This window comes from Thamnophis elegans, chromosome 3 (assembly GCF_009769535.1).
Source record: "Thamnophis elegans isolate rThaEle1 chromosome 3, rThaEle1.pri, whole genome shotgun sequence".
NCBI classification, from domain to species: domain Eukaryota; kingdom Metazoa; phylum Chordata; class Lepidosauria; order Squamata; family Colubridae; genus Thamnophis; species Thamnophis elegans.
The window spans coordinates 78,392,856-78,412,567 of record NC_045543.1 but is presented as its reverse complement, the minus strand read 5'-3'; the positions used below and the strand labels follow the sequence as shown (position 1 = coordinate 78,412,567).

General features: G+C 36.0%; 1 protein-coding gene across 1 annotated transcript in view; it reads right to left on the bottom strand.

Annotated features, from left to right (window-relative positions):
* Nucleotides 1–318: 318 nt before the first annotated feature.
* Nucleotides 319–19,712, bottom strand: part of GDA (guanine deaminase) — a 57,816-nt gene continuing 38,422 nt past the window's right edge. Inside the window, exons 8-14 of the mRNA XM_032212838.1 lie at nt 17,572–17,679; nt 16,475–16,572; nt 15,019–15,086; nt 13,889–14,038; nt 10,583–10,701; nt 5,149–5,176; nt 319–3,325 (exon numbers count right to left, since the gene is read on the bottom strand). Of these exons, the coding sequence (XP_032068729.1) occupies nt 3,255–3,325; nt 5,149–5,176; nt 10,583–10,701; nt 13,889–14,038; nt 15,019–15,086; nt 16,475–16,572; nt 17,572–17,679 (642 nt within the window). The 3' untranslated portion in view covers nt 319–3,254. The remainder of the gene's footprint in view (nt 3,326–5,148; nt 5,177–10,582; nt 10,702–13,888; nt 14,039–15,018; nt 15,087–16,474; nt 16,573–17,571; nt 17,680–19,712) is intronic.

Below are 19,712 nucleotides of genomic sequence, written 5' to 3'. Positions count from 1 at the left end.
TAGAATTAATAGTTAAAGCTTATATAATTTAGTTTCCAAACTCTGAACATTAATTCCAAAGCATGTTTCGCAGCTTTTAACACAGCAGCTGTGTTAAAGGATGTGCACAACCTTGGTGGCTAGACAACAAGGGAGTTGAACCTTATGCAAAGATATGTTTTTCCCTCAATTTGAGGGGTTTGCTTTATTTGAGAACCTTATTTGGGAATTTTTTTATCTTCAGTATCCTCTCTTCAATGCATGCGTTCCTCTGGAGTCAATCAGTGGATTATGCTTTTTCCACTTCCTTCAAAACATTAAGAAATGAACCAATGTAAACATAGTAAACATACCTTCTTTATTCTGTTAACCAAGCACAGAGGGGCTCATTTATAGCTAACAATAATCAAGCAGTTGGAATACACAGCAACAAATTATTTTGGGGGGAGGAGTTGCATTTGAAAGTATACAGTCAGAAAAATAAAAATCTGGTAAGATTAATTCACATCATTTTTTCCTATCAACCAAAAGCTGTACAATAAAATTATAGCACTCTTCATGCCAAGCACTTTTCATACCAAGATTGGAATGCGGGTGAAAAAGAGAAAGCCATGTGCAGGAGGTGTAGGGAAAGGGGTGGGGCAATTCAGACTCCATAACCATCATGTTGCCCTTTTTTGACTGCCTACCCCAATGCTGTTGAGGCCAACTTCTCTCCCACACGTTCCCGCTCTAATTAGCAATATATCCAAGCAACTTTCCAAATTTATTAGTGATATGAATATGCTATACTTTTATAAACAGATACCGTTTAAAGGATCATACTTTTAGTTATATTGATTTGAGGACCAGACAAAACAAGAGATGAAAAATGTGCTTAAATGGTTTTACGATGTGATGGAAATCAGTACATGATAGGCAATATCAACAGCAGAACATAGTATCCAGGTAATTGGTTTTTCCAAAGGGTATAAATGAGAATGTTTACTCCTTCACTCCTACTCCCAACACATCATAATTGTTTTCACACCAAGAGCAAAGTCCACCCAACTAGGCAATTGGTCTTGTAGGTGATGCTAATCTATCATTTATTTGGTTTGCTGGAAAAAATGAATTTCTATATTTCTAAAGAGGACTTTAAAGTTTAGTTCTGTCTTAAATACTTTGTTTCTTGTTTAATTTCCCAAGCTTTTTCCACTTTTCTTTATTCCTTCATTTCAATTTTATATGACTTTGTCAACACATATGTATAAATATATTTTAGTTTAATATAATCAAATAGTATACTATTATTAATACAGTATATATTATATACTCTATAGTATGTATTTAAATAAGATAAAGACAATTTTAGCATATCTTATGAATGAGACCTGTAATAGGTGGACAGATCATGTTAAGCCATGGTTTAACCATCATATTTCATGGCTAGCTGAGTTCACTAAAATGCTGATACTCAAACTATAAAACTAAATCAAGTTAACTTCTTAATCCAACAAATATAGTTCTGTGAAATATTATATTTCTCCTTCCTTGACTTCTAATGCATATTTGACTTTTTTTATCAGCAGGAATAAAAGTTTGTTTTTGGCATAAATGCAGAGGTTGGACCATTTTTTTCCTCCTTTCACAGACTTACTATATTTGAAAAAGTAAAATAAAATAGATAAGTGAATAAAGTGCTGTTCCTTTCCTGAGTTCCCCTAGACTTCTGTTTTGCAAATATTGTAAAGCATGCATAGTAAAGCTAAGTCAACATTTTATACTGCTGAAATCCAACAGCCACACCAAAATCATTCAACTAACTCCACAAAGCACAAAATATATTCGTTCTCATTAATATCTTCAAACAGAAGGTTAATAAATGGTACAGTAAGATGGAAATTCAAATAATTTCAATTTGTCATTCAAAATGCTTCTTTTTCACAAAACAGACATTTAGGCTTCTCTTTTCTCCCACGTAAAGTTCCAAGGCTCTTTTTTCAGCTGCCCCAACCTTTTCAGCTCAACTTCATGCTGAGGGGGAACAAAGAGGCGGATGAAGAAGGCATCGCGTGTACTGAGAGATGGTTGACAGTTTTCAACAGGCTTTCCAAAATGTTTAGAGACAAATCCCTTTAAAAAGTGTCTTATTTTATTTATACAATTATCAACAAAAGTTTATTTCCCACTGAGAATCTCTCAGAGGCAACTGCTGCATAATAGAATTCTAAAATTATCCTCCCCCAAACTAGAAAAACCAATAATGATCCTAAAAAGCACACATTCCTCCAAAAGTGTTTTGTGCAAATCTATCATACTTATACCTGCCATCTCTGGGTTGCAAGGTAAAAAAAAAACAATAGTTTAATTGTTCTATTTACTGAATATTTATCCTATGTGCTTTATAGACTTTTTCAGAGTAAAATAGAGCAGTTATACAAATATTAAACTCAGAGATCATATTCTAAAACAAAAGCCCCCTTTTCCATATTGATTTGATTGTCAAGATTGCTTTGAACTGTAGGGTAAGAATGAATTTACAATTTGAACAAACACTTCTAATTAGATTGCACCCAATTGACCCCTATCAATAAAATATCAAGGCTACAGCCTTATCCTCATACTAAAAAGGGCCTTTTTCTCACTTGAAATGCATCCATAATGAATCCATCATATTAATCCAAATTTAAAATAACCACATTACAGCTTTGCGTTATGTGTGAACAAAGCCATCCTGGGTGACATAAACTGTGAACATGGGATCTGACTCTCTTCTTTTTATATCCTCATTCATCATGCCATATTTGCAGTTAAACAATCTGCACTCTAGATGGACAAATGGAAAGGTAAAAGGTTCAGGAGACATGTCACTCCCCTGAAGAGAGAAAAGGAAACAGATTTTTCAATTCCTGATTGGGAAACCCTGCCAAGATCACATGATGTCTATTAAAGGAGAAAAGTTGTAGAAAATGGACACCACCTAAAACAAGTGTGTTTTGTTTCTAAGTCAATGAGAGTAATTGTAATATATTCACAAATAAGATCTCTAAATTCTCATCAGATACATTTTTAGGATTTGGGATTTTAGAGTTATATTCTGTCCTGTTCAAACGAGATAGATTTTTGGCATATATATATATATTTGTTTTGTCACTGCCAAGTTGATCACCTTTCTTGTGCATATCAGAAACATACTAAATAAAAGCAGCATAACAACAAGGCACTGCATTTCTGCCCAGTTCTTCCAAATCAAACGATAACTAGTTGAGCATTTTTCAGAATGGGAATCCAATTTACACAGAGCTTGAAAATGGAACCACCAGTTTGCCAGCAACATACACCCCCTCAATATTTCTGTCATCACCTGAAAATATAAAGATGAATGCGATTATTTCCTTAAAGTATACATCCATTACTACAAACTTTTCTAAATTTTCCTAAATGATAAACATATAATTGTTAAGGTTATTTATAAACATGCATAGTTCACATTCTTCCAAAAATCTGAGTTTGATTATATTTTCTTTACTGGATATCTATGATCTGTTTTTTATTTATTTGTTTTCATTGTTCCTGCTTTTTAAAATGTAAGCCACCCAGAGTTGGACAGCTTCTAAATAATGTAAATAAGTTACAATAAAGTTAAAAATTATCCAGTCATGATTAAGTTCCAGAGTATATGTTTGTAGCAGATTTTTCAGATACAATTCTGTCCCAGTGATTTTTAATGAAGGCCGTGGAGTGGGATTTGAAGTATTGAAGGATACCCAGAATTAAGCATTCCCTGACCCTCTGTTTTTACCCAGAAGTCTGTTCAATTGTTTTTCCTCCCACACCTCCAATTCCCCATGAGTCCTCATATCAGAAATAAGATTTCACAGTTAAAGACATAGTTTGATGCCACCATGCACAGTTCATATCTGGAGTCAGTTCACATACAGAATTCTGAACTCATTCAAGCAATCTTATTATCTCCTAACTATGCTGCTGCATGGATAAACCAGAAAATCATAAACATAATGGCAGGGTCCGCATAATGGCAGGAAATATCGCCATAGTGCTATACTTTGGAATAAATTACATCCAAATTCTTTTGGGAAATATTACAGCAATAGCACTTAGACTTATATACTGCTTTATAGCCCTCTCTAAATGGTTTTACAGAGTCATCATATTGCCCCAACAATTTGGGTCCTCATTTTACCCACTTCAGAAGAATGGAAGGCTGAGTCAACCTTGAGCCTGGTGAGATTTGAACTGCCAAATTGTAGGCAGCTGGAAGGCAGCAGAAGTGGCCTGCAGTACTGCACTCTAACCACTGCTCTACCGTGGCTCAATAGATGTGGCAGAAGTAGTATTCTGCTGGTTCACCCTGGTTCAAGTAAACCAGTAGCGGCAGCAAAGGGAGGCTCCACCCACTCACCCAGACATCATCACGGATGCTCTGTGCATGCTCAGAAGCATCGTGCGCAAGTAAAATGAGCATGCACATGTGCGCTTCCAGTTCCAAACCCATAGCAAAGGTAAGAAAAAACCATTACTGAGATGTGGTTATTATTATTTTATAATGATTTTGATTCTGTTAAACTTGGGTTAACCATTACAAGAATTGCAAGAATCCCCATGTTCACTGCAACAAGGCTAAAAGACACTAGATTGGTGTCTGCTCTGAATACATTAAAAGGTTTAGAAGACATACTGGATTCAGTTCAAAGCCAATATATACGAAAAAAGTTATTTGTACAAGAAGACATCAATGAGAATCATCTATAATATTCTTTTCAACTTTAAGGGATCAATGGCAATATGTATCCTTTCAAACACAATATGCCAAGAATACGAAGAAAATATAAGACAAAATAAATTGTCTTGAATCTGTAAATTCATCTTGTCCCAGCATTTTGTACACAGAAATCACATTTTTTACAAGTGATTTAAAAAACATATTTTTCCATAATGGAAGAATTAATGCTCAGTTTTAATGATAACATTTCATTATAGTTAATGTTCATAATGATATTCATTTCATTATATTCAATAAAGTTAATAAGTACTAAATATACACACACAATGATATTTTAAGAATTTTTTTAAGAGTAAAGGGAAATATGTTAATAACCATGGAAGAAAAAACCCACATTGCAATCATATGAAACTATCTGTATAAATTATAACTTGCATACCTACCAGCATACAGGAATTTTTCAATTATATCCTAGGATGGGAAGAGAAAAGGAAATATTCAAATGTAGTTCTTTTTTATTGTAAAAGTAGATAATAAAACATTAATAATTTGTAAATTTTAACAAACATGCCATCACAAAAAGAAAAACTGAAATACAGTATGAATCCAAGAATTTCAGCATTGTAAAATATTGAAGCACTAGAATAAAGTTTCTTCTGATGCAAATTGTTTTTCAATAAATATTTTCATTTCTTTCACTTTATATTTTGTTTAGGGTGTCCTATTCCTTTCTTTTAATGGAATCTTGGAATTTTCAGGGTGAGGGCCCCACATCAAAAGATCTGTTCCATGAAGTGAACTGATATTGGTTCACTTTAATTGTTGCAGTTTTTCTAGGACTCTTCTGAGATTGTTTATTTAATCAATTAACTGTTAGGGTTAGAATTAACTTCACAAAAAATACTACCCAATACACTGCTGGTTAAGAAAAAGGACAAGCAAGTGAGCTGTTTGGTCAAATGGAGTCAAATTTAGGTTTCCTCAGTCCCACTTCAACATGTCTATTAGAATTATTTTTTTCTCATAAATCAAGTTTTTTTTAAAAAATGCATTTATGTCTTGTGTAATAAAAGATTACAAGTATTTTAATATAAATTCAGCATCAACCCATCTAAATGTTTAAGAGATAGGAGTGATCTTACAACTACTGTATACTTGGAATTTCAGAAACCCTTAAAAATTGCAGCAAATAATTCCAGTTGTGAGATCATGAGATAAGAATAAGAAAGAACAAATTGGAAATATTGGGCAAAAATTTGGAAATGGGTGCAAGAAATTACAGGAGAACAGATAAAATACAAACCTGAAATGTTTCTACTTGGAATAATCAAAGGGAAATATACAAAGAAAATTAAGTACATATTAACACATTTGTTAACTACAGCTAGAATAGCATTTGCCCAATGCTGGAAACAAAATAATACCCCCTCAGACGAATTAGTGATAAAAAAAACTTTGGATTGTGCAGAGATGGACAAATTAACACTGAAATTAAAAGATAAAGAAGAGTCGGAATATTATGAAATTTGGAACAATTGGTACAAATGGCTGCAAAACAGGAACAAAATTAATTAAGCCAAAAACAATATATATAAATATATATAGAACTGTGTATAAAGTGTGTAAATATAGAAGTGAAATATTATATACATGTACAGGTAGGATGACATAACAATGTTGATGTAATGACTGTAAGGTGTTGTAGAAGGGAAAAATAATAAAAAAATCTGTCGGGAAAAAAAAGAAAGAATTGGAATCAACACATAATTAGAGACCACATTAGTGACATATAAAATGGGATCCCCAAGGATTAACATCCGGATTGGCACTTTTTAACTTGTTAATAAATGGCATGAAATTACCAGGACTAGAGATGCAACACATTTTATCTATGAGTCTAGGTTTAAGAGTACTAATCTCAATAAGAAATTGCAATAATTTCAACAGTGCTTTTTCAAATGAATGAATTGGCTTTTAAGAAGCAAATGCTGTGGAATCAAATCAAGTGGAAAATGGCCTACGTGTCTTCTAAAACAAACATATTAATATAATTTGAGCTACTATAATTGATAAAAAAAGTTACCAAAGAGTCAAAATTAACAGGAAAGTGAGAAAGTCAATCGAGTAGGTTGCTACTATTAAAAAGAAAAAGAAAACAAATTTCATGCCAGCATTCATTAGGAAAGTAATGAAAAATTATAATACCAAAAGTTTTGTATCAAAAGAATATAAGAGCTCTGACATAAAATCTACTACATGTCTCCCAAATATATTGTAGATCTGGAAAAGATGCAAAAACAGGATCCAAAATGATTGACTTGTAAGGAAAATTTGCAGCTTTTCTAGGGCTCTAACTTAGAGCAAAAAGCAGAAAAAAGAGGTAAGATAGAGATAATAAAATCCTGGATGGTATGAAAAATATAGACCCAGATTTCTTTTTCTTTCACAATGTTAGAACTTGGAACTATTCATTCAAAGTAAATGGGGGGAGGGCCAATAAAAGGAGCCACTTTTTTTACCTTTCCAAAAATAAATTATGGAATTTGTTATGAGCGAATGCAATGATTGCCCTTAATTTAGGCAATTTTAAAAGGAGATTAGATACATTTATGCAAAATTCTGCTGTAAGTTAAGTGCTACTCTTGATTAACTACTTCCTAAACTACTCTATGCATGCCATAGATATCAGCTTCCAGGAAGTAATGATGCAAAAGGAATATCATCCTCTTCTTCATGTTTGTGAGCTTCCTATCACATCTGTTTGATTGCTGTGTGACAGAGGATGCTGAACTAGATGGATTGCCAATTACCTCCAATAGACCGATCAGATCCCACAGATTAGGCCTCCTCCGAATTCCATCCGCCGGCCAATGCTGACTGGCGACTACCCGGAGGAGAGCCTTCTCTGTGGCTGCTCCGACCCTCTGGAACGAGCTCCCCGTGGAGATTCGAACCCTCACCACCCTCCAGGCCTTCCGCAAAGCCCTTAAAACCTGGCTGTTCCGACAGGCCTGGGGCTAAAGAGCTTTTGCCCCCCTCCTTGAATGGTATGGTTGTTGTGTGTTTTAATTGTGTATTGTTATGTTCGTCTTTTTATCCCCTGTCTGTACCCCCTTCCCTGACTGAATTGTGAGCCACCCTGAGTCCCCTTCGGGGAAAAGGGCAGCATATAAATGTAATAAATCCAATCCAATTGCTGTCTGATCAAGCAAGACTCTTACGTTTATATGAAACAAACAGAAAACTCACTGGGCTTGAGTGATACTTGTGAGGCAGGCAAACTCAGGGACAAGAATTATTAGGGTTTCTGCGATGGTCTATACTGCCAGTAGGGTACAGTACATAACCTTAAAAAACTGTTGAAGGGTTAGGGGAGGAGCCAACGTCGTGACAATACGGATGTGCAGTCTCGATGCTCCGAGACTGCAGCTGATACTTTTGCCACTGGGTGGTCAAATCAGACCTAAACTGTCCCAAAGAGACGGTGAATAGGAAGAATACGTCTTGCTGACCTCAGAGACATCACAAAGTCCCTGATCGATGCAAGAGAAGTTCTTCAATCCAGCAACAAAAAATCCAGCCAAGGCTGACGAAGTCAGGGCAGCTCCAAAACAGAAGGATATGGAAAGAGAAAGTGTTTCCAGCTGATGAGGAACTTTTACTGTTTTAAAAAGAGACTGCCTATAAAAAACTTAAAAGTAATTTAAATTGGAGAACAGAAGAATCAAGCGACGGAATTAAATTTGAAATAGTTTTGGACAGTGGTTATCTTACTTTTTAAATGCTATCTTCATGGATGGAATTTATGCAAGCCTTTTAAAACAAATGGATTAAGTTTTCTTCTTCTATTTTTTTCTTTTATTATTCTCTGTAACCTATGGACTAAAATTTTCCTCTTTCATTACTGTGGGTGTTCTCCTAACCAACCCATTTAAAAATTGGAGTCTTTTTTCTAATTTGAAATACAAAAAAGATACAAAAAATAAGGAAATTTGCAACAATAACCTTGCTACTCAGAGGCTGGAAGGTTTGTGTATTGGAAATAGAAAACTTTTTTTTTCTTCACTGATTGTTTTGGCTTGGCACTACAAGGTCTCACTGCTTGGTTATAGAGAGTGATAAGAAGGGAAGCATACAGATGTCCCTTTGAAGTATATCTTTAACCAGACAAAAGTGAAAACAACACATTTTTGTGAATCTATGCTTAATTTTATTAACCTTTCAAGCTAGAGCAGCTGTGTTTGTTAGCTGGAGATAATGGCACAATTTCAACAGCAGAAACAAACCTTAAGCTTGCAAAAGATATTTTCAGAAATACAGAAATTATCAAATACATATGAGAGGATAGAGAAGAAGCTGGAAGACTTAAAGCATCTAACAGCAAAATATGATGAAGAAGTTGAGGATGTCTATCAAATGGAAAACGTGGTGGTTAAAACCCAAAAAATCAAATTGGAAAATGAATATAAAGAGATTAAATTTGTTGATATTTGGTTTGTCTCTGAAAATGGAAAGAGTGGAATACTGAAAGAGGAATTAAATGGGGGGGTCTATCCCAGAGGGCAAGATACAGAAGAAGAAAAAAACCAAAGAATCTATGGATTTAAAGAGAGAAATTTTATTAGCAATAGCATTGATAACACTACTGACAATCAAAGATAAACTGACTAAGGAAACAGAAGAAGGGCATCAAGATTACATGAGAGATCTTACAAGCAAGGAGTTGCTAAGAGGAGTCCATACAAAGTTCATCAAGGAGATGATTAGAGGACTGGCACCACAAATGGCAGAAGATATGAGACTGTTTTGCTATTGGAAAGATACAGGTTGATAGATGGAAGAATATAATTTAAAACTAGTTAAACTTAGTGAAATTTATTGACAATAGATATAGTTTAACTAAATAATTGATAATGTTACTAATATATACAGTGTGTAGTGTTATGATGAGTATAATTGGATATGAATATTGAATGGTACCCATGTAAGGAAGATTAGAAATATATAAAGGTTAATTAAAAAAAAGAACCAAGTTAGATACAGTTAAAGTTTTGATTATTAGGGGGAAAATGTTATGATACAGGATATAGTTAAATAAAGGAGGGACAAGAATAACAATGTATATATAGATATGGGTATAACATAAGGAAACTGGACATAAATTCTAAACAGTGATTTGGAAAGGAGGATTAGAAAATTTTGTTATTAAATATTATGGATGTTTAGCTAGAATAGGACATAAGGATTTAGTGTTAGTGGAGGATTTTAGAAATAGTAAATGAAAGCCAATATGTGGTTATGTATTAAATCTTGATATATTTTATGATGAAGGATGTTTAAACAATTATAGTAAAATGAAAATGGAGATATAATGATGGTAACATGTATAAATATTTGAGTTAAAATACTTGAGTTAATATGAATTATGTTTGTTGACTATGGAAGAGATGCATGAAAGTCTTTTTGTAACCAACTGATACACTTTCTTTCTACAGCATGTAAAAAAGGATGTTGTGTTTGTTTTAAACTAAAAAAAAAATATTACAAAAACTGTTGAAGGAATTCTCTAGATCAGTGTTTCTCAACCTTGGAAACTTTAATATGGGTGGACTTCAAATCCTGGCTGGAGAATTCTGGGAGTTGAAGTCCACCCATCATAAAGTTGCCAAGATTGAGAAACACTGCTCAGATCAACTTATACTTTAAGACAGAGTTACTCTGAGTCTCTTTCTCATGCTCCTCCCCAGCTGCATGGCTGAGGTGTCTCTCTTGCATTTGTTTCCTTCCTGCCTATTCCCAGTGCCTGCTAGTCATTCCATCATGTGTGGATTCCTCCATACATATACAATGTACTTAAGTTATGCAGTATTTGATTACCTCAATATGGTCAGAAGCAAATAGATCAAAAGGACTATCTGAAGCTTTGGCGTTGATAAGCAGTGCGTCAAATTCCTTGCCAACTTCAAAATTTCCAATTATATGATCTAATCCTAAAGCTGCAAATAAAAAAAAATCTCTTTATTTATGCACCATGATATTAAGTACACTACAAGTAATGATTTTTGAAATCAATAGAAAGGACCCAGTAATACATTTACAGAGGTTACATTTGTGTTCTTTGTTGCAATTTTGTTATGACTATAATTCTAGTCTAAATAATAGAAGAGGCAAAAATGACTCAAATTCTTTAAAATAAAAGATGATGACCAAAAGAAGAATGAACATTCAGCATGTAATTGATCCAGCATCATTTCTGAAGAATACTGTTTTTGAAATACTAAATTTTAGTAACTAGTACTGAAATAAACTCTCAGTGAGTCTTTCTATGGTGCTTTTCCTAATCCTCTTTAATATAAATTTCCATGTTAAACAGCAGGGGGCAGTAGAATATCAATAGTCGCATGCCTGTCAAAGTTTAATAAGAGAAGCAGAAGAAGATCAAAGTAAATTTATGGATATATAGACCATAAAATAATCTATTTCAAACCAGGAAAAGGAGCTTCAGGGGAACAAATTTGAATCCCAGCCATAGAAGCATGAAAAATAACGTGTTAAATCGAACCGAGCAATGGTAACCACCTGCACCAAGGAATACACCAGAGCGCTTAGGGCAGCGAAAAGATCCCACATAGCCACCTTGGTTGCGTCCGCTGAGTCCCGCCCAGCCGCCCTGTTTAAGATAACCCGCTCCCTATTAAATAAAAGGGAGGCGGGGGAACCCTTGCAGGGCAGAGCTGAGGATTATGCCCAATTCTTAGCGGACAAAATTGCTCGGTTTCGGTCGGACTTGGACTCCACCCCTGCAGTTCCAGCCGAGGCACAAGAGGATCAGATGGAACATCTCTGGGTTGAGTTTCAGGATGTTACCCCCGGGGATGTGGACAAGGCCATGAGGGCTGTGAGTGCCTCCACCTGCGTACTGGACCCGTGTCCCTCATGGCTGGTTACCAGCAGCAGTGAGGTGACACGAGGCTGGATCCAGGCGGTCGTGACCGCCTCTCTTCGGGAGGGGAACTTCCCCGCCGCACTGAAAGCGGCGGTGGTGAGACCCCTCCTAAAGAAGCCATCTTTGGATCCAGCTGTCCTTAATAACTATCGTCCAGTCTCCAATCTTCCCTTTCTTGGGAAGGTTGTTGAGAAGGTGGTGGCCTTTCAGCTCCAGCGGTCCTTGGAGGAAGCAAACTATCTCGACCCCTTCCAGTCAGGCTTCAGACCCGGTTACAGCACAGAAACCGCTTTGGTCGCATTGACTGATGATCTCTGGAGAGCCAGAGATGGAGGATTTCCCTCCATCCTGGTTCTCCTTGACCTCTCAGCGGCTTTCGATACCATCGACCATGGTATCCTTCTGCGACGACTGCGAGAGGTGGGAGTGGGAGGCACCGTGCTGCGGTGGTTCTCTTCCTACCTCTCAGACAGGTCGCAGTCGGTGTTAGTGGGGGGGCAGAGATCGTCCCCTAGGCCCCTAACATATGGGGTGCCTCAGGGCTCGGTCTTATCCCCCCTACTATTCAACATCTACATGAAACCGCTGGGAGAGATCATCCGCAGGCACGGGATCAGATACCATCAATATGCGGACGATACTCAACTGTATCTGTCCGCCCCGTGCCAACTCAATGAAGCGGCAGACGTGATGAACCGGGGCCTGGAGGCGGTTATGGACTGGATGAGGGCTAACAAGCTTGTGCTCAACCCAGAAAAGACCGAGTGGCTGTTGTGTTTCCCTCCCAAGGATTCCACCAATATTCCATCTCTCAGGCTGGGGGGTCAAATTCTATACCCCTCAGAGAGGGTCCGCAACTTGGGAGTCCTCCTAGATCCACAGCTATCGTTCGACCACCATTTGACGGCTGTGGCTAGGGGGGCATTCGCCCAGGTTCGCCTGGTGCGCCATTTGCGACCCTACCTGAATCGGGAGGCACTCACAACAGTCACTCGGGCCCTCGTGACCTCTAGGCTGGAATACTGCAATGTGCTCTACATGGGGCTGCCCTTGAAGAGCATCCGGCGTCTTCAGCTGGTACAGAACGCAGCCGCGCGAGCGATTGTGGGTGCACCTCGGTTCACCCACATTACACCTATCCTCCGCGAGCTGCGCTGGCTACCTGTCAATTTCCGGATGCGCTTCAAGGTGCTGTTAATCACCCATAAAGCCCTACATGGTAGTGGATCTGGATACTTGAGAGACCGCCTTCTGCCAATCACCTCCCTGCGACCAATAAGATCACACAGATTGGGCCTCCTCCGTATTCCATCGGCCAGCCAGTGTCGGCTGGCAACTACAAGGAGGAGGGCCTTCTCAGTAGTCGCCCCGACCCTTTGGAACGAACTCCCCGTGGAGATTCGTACCCTCACCACCGTCCAGGCCTTCCGCACAGCCTTGAAGAACTGGCTAGCCCGTCAGGCCTGGGGATGAAGATAGTTGCCCCTCCCGAATGATGAATGCATGTTGGTTACTGTTTTTATTATATGTGTCTTTGTTATTGTCTGCATTTCCCCTTCCCTGATTTTATGTGAGCCGCCCTGAGTCCCCTCAGGGAAAAGGGCGGCCTACAAATGTCAATAAAATCAAAAATCAAATCAAAAATTAAATGCTTGTAGTCTGTGAAAACATCATTCAAATATTTTAAACTTGTTAAACTTATTTATAGAGCTCAACAAATGAGAATCCTATTTGTTCACTTATATAGCTATATATTCTCCCTTATTTCATAGCATATTGGATCAGTGCTAGATCATCTCCAATCTTCCACACAAAATTGTCATGTGAGTTACGTGAGAAGAAGAAATAGTAAATGATCCAAGATCAACCATTGAATCTTCAGAGTAAAAAGTAGTGCTAAGTAGAGCATCTTGGTCCTCATTCGGCACTGTATCTACCACACCACATGGGCACACACATATTTTAGTAGTTTTGTTAACAATGTCACAGTAAGCTATAGAGATTTAGTATTTTTAATTTTGTCTTATATGATGCATGAACTTTTTTTTTTTTTTTTTTACAAACCGTGAGTGAGAAAACTATAATTACACATACAGGGTGCATTTGGTTAGTATAATGAAGTGATTAGGATGTAAGATATGCTAACATCCAAATGAAAAGTTTCTTCCAAGCCAGGCTAGAATATCAGATGTGATTTCTGTGTTTTGGGGATAGACAATTAAAAAGAAGAGAATTACCTTGACTTCCTGCAAGAGTTGCTAGTCGGAATGCCTCCTTCAGAGTTAAGACTTTGTCATCTGCTTCACTAATATGATGAAGGACTTTAGATATCACAATCGCATTTCTGATAGCATCAAGCATGGAAGCAGAATAGCCACCAGCAACATCTAACAACAGAGCAGAACATTACAATCAATCTGGAAGGCTTATGCATTAGATGGAAACAGGAGTTTCATTAAATATGCAGGCAGATGCTTATGATTACAACATAGGTATGATCTCATCCAGGCTTTTTATCATGCTGGCAACTTAAATGTATCTTCCAGGAATTCACTATGAACAGGAGGATATCCATGCTCTAGATCAGAGGTGCAAAAAGTATTGCCAAAGATCAGCTTGCCACCATATATCTGAGGGTCCCAAAGCTTAAATTGTGAGACAAAAAGTTTGCTTAAGCCACTCATTTCACCTCCTGAATCTCCTCCCCCAAAGAAGCCCAGCCTCCACCCATTTATAAGGGGCAGGCCTGGTGGTGCCAATAAGGTGACAGATGTTGAGCATTCTTGCCACAGGCCATTCCAGTTCAGGATAACTGTAATCTCAAGGATAAAGCCAAGATTCTGTATCTCAGCTGCTCTTCAATGGATGGTAAATAAGCAAATGATAAACAGATCCAGGATCAACATCTGAGATGATATGGCATGATGGGGATGATGTTTATAAACATTTGATAACCAGGCAGTGGCTGGAGGGGCCTATAGATGGTTTCAACTGTTTGTTTATTATGTTTTATTTATTCATCATATTTATATAGCTGCCATCTCACAATCAAGTGACTTTGGGAGGTTATATAAATATATAAAATGTTTACTGTAAAGATATTTTATAAGATAGTTATGCACTTTCCTAAGCAGCTGTCTGAAAAAGTTCCATTTTATTTATATAATTCCATTTTGTTCATGGAATATTTCACATTCCTATTGAATCTTTTTACATAGGTTTGATTAGTGTAACTTCAAATGGCCACTGAGTGAATAAACAACAATTATCTGTATTTCATATGCTTTGTGTGCTTATGTATGTGACCCATCTCTTTTTTAATCTTTTAAAACAGTACCTTAAAATAAATACATAATAAATCACTAACCTGTGCCTAATCCAAGTTTTACATTGTAGTTCAGAATCTTCCTTGTGTTTAAAAGGCCACTCTTTAATCTAGATTGAAAACAGAAGAATGAAAGGATATAATTTTCCTAAATAAAACAAAAAGGATGTAGCAGATGTGTTGATGTATTAAAAACTCTTCACAAAGTGCTAGAACAAGATGTAAAACAAGCCTTGCCATTGATTTAAGTCAGTGTTTTTCAACCTTTTTGTGCAAAGGCACACTTTTTTCATGAAAAAAATCACGAGGCACACCACCATTAGAAAATGTTTAAAAAATTTAACTCTGTGCCTATATTGACTATATATAAAGTAATTTTCCCACGGCACACCTTACACTATGTCACGGCACACTAGTGTGCCGCGGCACAGTGATTGAAAAACACTGATTTAAGTATAACTTCACAAGTGTTATTGTTATGAGCATGTTCCACATTAACTAAGCTATGTTATATTTAATGCAGCTGAATCAAAACAATTCAGATTGCAAAACTAATGAGAACATAGTATTTCAATACTATTCATTTAAATATTCCCATGCTTTTTTGTGACCTGGAAAAAAGATGTGGCTGCTTTAAGAATCACATTAATTTTAATTACCGGATCCCTTAAATTAATGCCATTCAGACTCCCATATAAATCTAAAAAAAAAAAAGGTATGGTTGCTTTAATGAACAGGACACAAATGCTGGGGTCCTATGAAATTTTTAAAAAGGTCTTTTGAATCATTTCTGAAATGTCTACAATCCTGGTATTTAAGCTTAGGCATAAAATCAATAAAATCCAAGCATATAAATTGGATTTTTCTGCTATATAAATATGTGAAAGAAGGCTGAATGGATCAACCATTAGAAACAACGAGAACTTATTTTATGGAATTGATAAGTACATTTTAGGTTCCCTGTCTCACTTTCAGACACCTAAGATTCATATCTGAAAAGCTTAACAATCAAATGCTTTCAATATTGAATTCAGATGCATCCAATCTGTGGCCCTGGACATCTAGTTATCCGGTCCCACAAGTTTGTAAACTTTTAACATTATTATGTCATTTATATACATTAATTATGTATGTATGTATGTATGTATGTATGTATGTATATATATATACATATTGCCTTGGGCCACATATATATATATATATATATATATATATATATATATATGTATGTATGTATGTATGTATGTATGTATGTATGTATGTGTGTGTGTGGCCCAAGGCAATTCTTCATCACCAAAAGGTTGGACACCTGTGATTTAACTCATGACTGACATTTTTTAAAGCAAGCTACCACAAATCTGTGCTCTCCATTTTTATCTTCATTATTTAGGAGTCTGAGAATAATTCAATATGTAACCCAAGAGCACCAGATTGGGAAAGATTGAACAGAAACTCGTTTCTTGAAAGTGTTATTACTTTATGACACCATATTACTCACGATATGTTTGAATTAGGACAATGTACAATGGCAGCTCCTCTACGTTTAAATATGTCCAGCTCTTCATCAGAAAGATAGCAGCCATGAGCCATTATAGTCTAAAAGTAAATGCAGTAATGTTACCTTTACTTATTTGAATTATTTTATTTTGACAATTCAGATTTTAAAATAACAATTTTAGAATCTATTGTGAAAATTACTACAGCAATAACCTGTAATGAATCACATGTTGCTCAACATTTTTAGTAAAATTTTCAATCTTTCAATTCCTTACTGAAGGGCAATTAGAGTGGCACCCCTTTTGGGTTACTAGTTAGATGCTTATATTTAATAATGTTCCTTCAGATGTTCACATTTGCAGATAAAGTAAATAAACATTCATCTTAATAGGCCCATGGTATAACCCTTAACAGCCACTGCTTACTTCTATGGTAGCAATACGCAATGAGCATAGTGGGAGTTCTTTCTGAGTAGATAAACAGGAATGTGCTATTCTTGTGGAATGTGGAATTTTCATGCAATTCTTATAATAGCATGTGAAAACTGGGAGCAGTTAGAATTTTAAAGTTGTGAGCTTAACGTAATAGAACAAGGCTAGATTACAAGGAAAAATATAGGAAGGTTTTTTTAAAAAAGGAAAGGGTATCCATTATTTTTTTTAAAAAATATTCTAAAAGTAGTTTAGTATATATTTCAAATGCATTTTTGTAAATGATAACATATATAATGTTAAAATCTTGTTAGCTACTAAGTTATCAGTCTTGCCAGGTAAGCATAAATGCAAAATACAGGCAAAATACAGAACAATATATTTTATGTTCAGCCAACTGCCAAAGGGATAGAACTTTGTGTATCCCTATGCTGCTACCTAGTAATCAACTGAACCTACGCACTCCAGAGCTGAATGGTACATAGCTTCTTGAAATTGATTTCTTTAAAAAAAAAGTTTGCTTTTCCAACAGAAATAATTTATCCACAAGTTTTAAGATCTTTATAAAAATGATGAAAGAAAGGTCAAAACACATAAAACTGAATAATGCCCATTTTGTTAGCTTGCATTAATCAAAATATCTTCATGATTGATAAAAATAACAAACCTTATTTGTAAGCAGCTTATTTTTATCATATAGCTCTGTATAATGTTGATAATGTGGAAATGTGCTTTTTATAAGTCTGAGTTCCCCTTTAGACTCACTTATGTGGCTCTGTAAGGTGGGAGAAACACAGAGACAGTGATCAGTATTTCACATCATTAAAGAATAATATGAATGCCTTCATACATGCAAGCTATTGAAGCTATTCAATGCAAAGCTACATTTTTAATGAAAACAATATTTATAAAACTTCTTACCATGTCATGTACTATTGGTAGTTTTATGGTAAATTAAATGATTATTTGAGAAGTTTTTTAGACTTAAACAATGCAAAAAAATTAAAAACAGAAAAGAAACATTTTGCTTTCACAGATTTTGAAACCCTTACAAAAATTAATGAGATAAAGAACTATGGTAGCATGATATGAAGCAAAACTGCTTAATCTAGACCACATTTTGAAAAGTTGGAATACTGAATTTTAGGTTTTTAATATGAAAAAAGCAGCTGATGGAATCTTCCTTCATTCGCTGAGAACAATATTTTAAAGATATAGATAATATAGATATCATAGAAGAAGCCTGAATAATGTTAGGCTACTTCAATGCATAGCAGAATAGTGCTGTGTTTATTCAAATTTTAAAATATTTCTTCCATGTAATTTTCAATTGGCACCAATATTTACGATCTAACTTAATCCCGGAAAACAAAGGTGAACTAGGTCAGCAGGAAATCATTTTATTTTATAGTACCTGATGATTTAGGAAAGCAACAGTTGAAATTCATGAATCATACTTTGCAGAGAAAAAATAAAACATTGTAATTAAAGACTGAAACAAATGGATATTGAAATGCAGTGACTTGTGATTTAAGGGATATAAGAGTAGTGCAGGATCATAACAACAACCTATATAGTTCAGTTGCCATCTTATTAATAGCCGTCTTCATCTGTTCATTTCGTATATGTCTTACTTAGGTATTTTGCATATTTTCAGTATGGCAAATTCTTGCCTTGTGTTGAGTGAAATGATAGCTATTTAAAAATGCAAGGATTCATATCAAGTAAAAATATTTCATTAATAAAACTTAATTGTGCTTTTCCAGTATCGTATCTGGCTTTTTGGTTGCTTGTTTTAGGCTAGAATGCACAGATTTGCCCAGAGGCCCAGAGTCAACCTCACTCCATCAACTATTTGAGGTTACAAAAAGCAAATGCTAAGTCAGACTGGTGAAAAGGGGGGGGGGGTGTACCAGGAAAAGTGAAAGCAAATGGTCTAGATAAGGTTCAGTGGAGATGATGTCTGCAAATTGACAGCTATTGCAAGCAGGCAAGAGGACTTTCATTCAACTGCCAGCACCACAAGCTATGGTGGGCAGCATATCCTGATAGGAGCCCTGTCTGGGCCTTTACCTGTAGCTCAGAAGCAACTAGATTAGGAACAACCACACTGAAATAGCAACTCATCCCTACTAGAATGAGAATGTCTGGGAAAACACAAAAAGATTGTGTGTTACTTTAAAGACTTTGAGACTTTTGCTTGGACTGAGTATTAAAAGATTGATTATTAAGGTCTGAGCATTAAAAACATTCACGTGGCAACATCACCTTTCAAGATGTGACAATACAGAGGGGTGGAGTGACAATAAAGAGCAAGAGCTGCTTGTTGGAATTCTGTATAGATTTGCTATGCTGTGGTGTGCCCAATCGTTGGAGAGCAAAGAATCCCCACGAGCCATTTTCTTCATATTCATAATGAGCTGTTATTTCATAGACTAGAAAATTATCTTTTTCTCAAAGAACCAAAGTGAACATTGAATTGTGTCTTTGAAGTTCTCTCATGTTTTGTGGCATGAAAGAAAAGAACTAATAAATAATAATTAAAGAACCACTTTGGCTTAGTGGTTATGTACCAAGGTAAAAGCCAGGAGACTGGGAGTTGTAGTCCCACCTTAGGCAAGCAAATCAGCTGTGTGACCTTTGGACAATCTCACTCTCTGCCCAACTCCCCTCACAGGGGTTGTTGTTGTGGGGAGAACAGGAGGAGGAAGGACTTATTGCTGCATTGACTTATTTATAAAAATGTAATAAAGACAGGAAATAAAAATAAATAACTCCATTTCCAGCTCACCCAATCCAAGGAAGTAT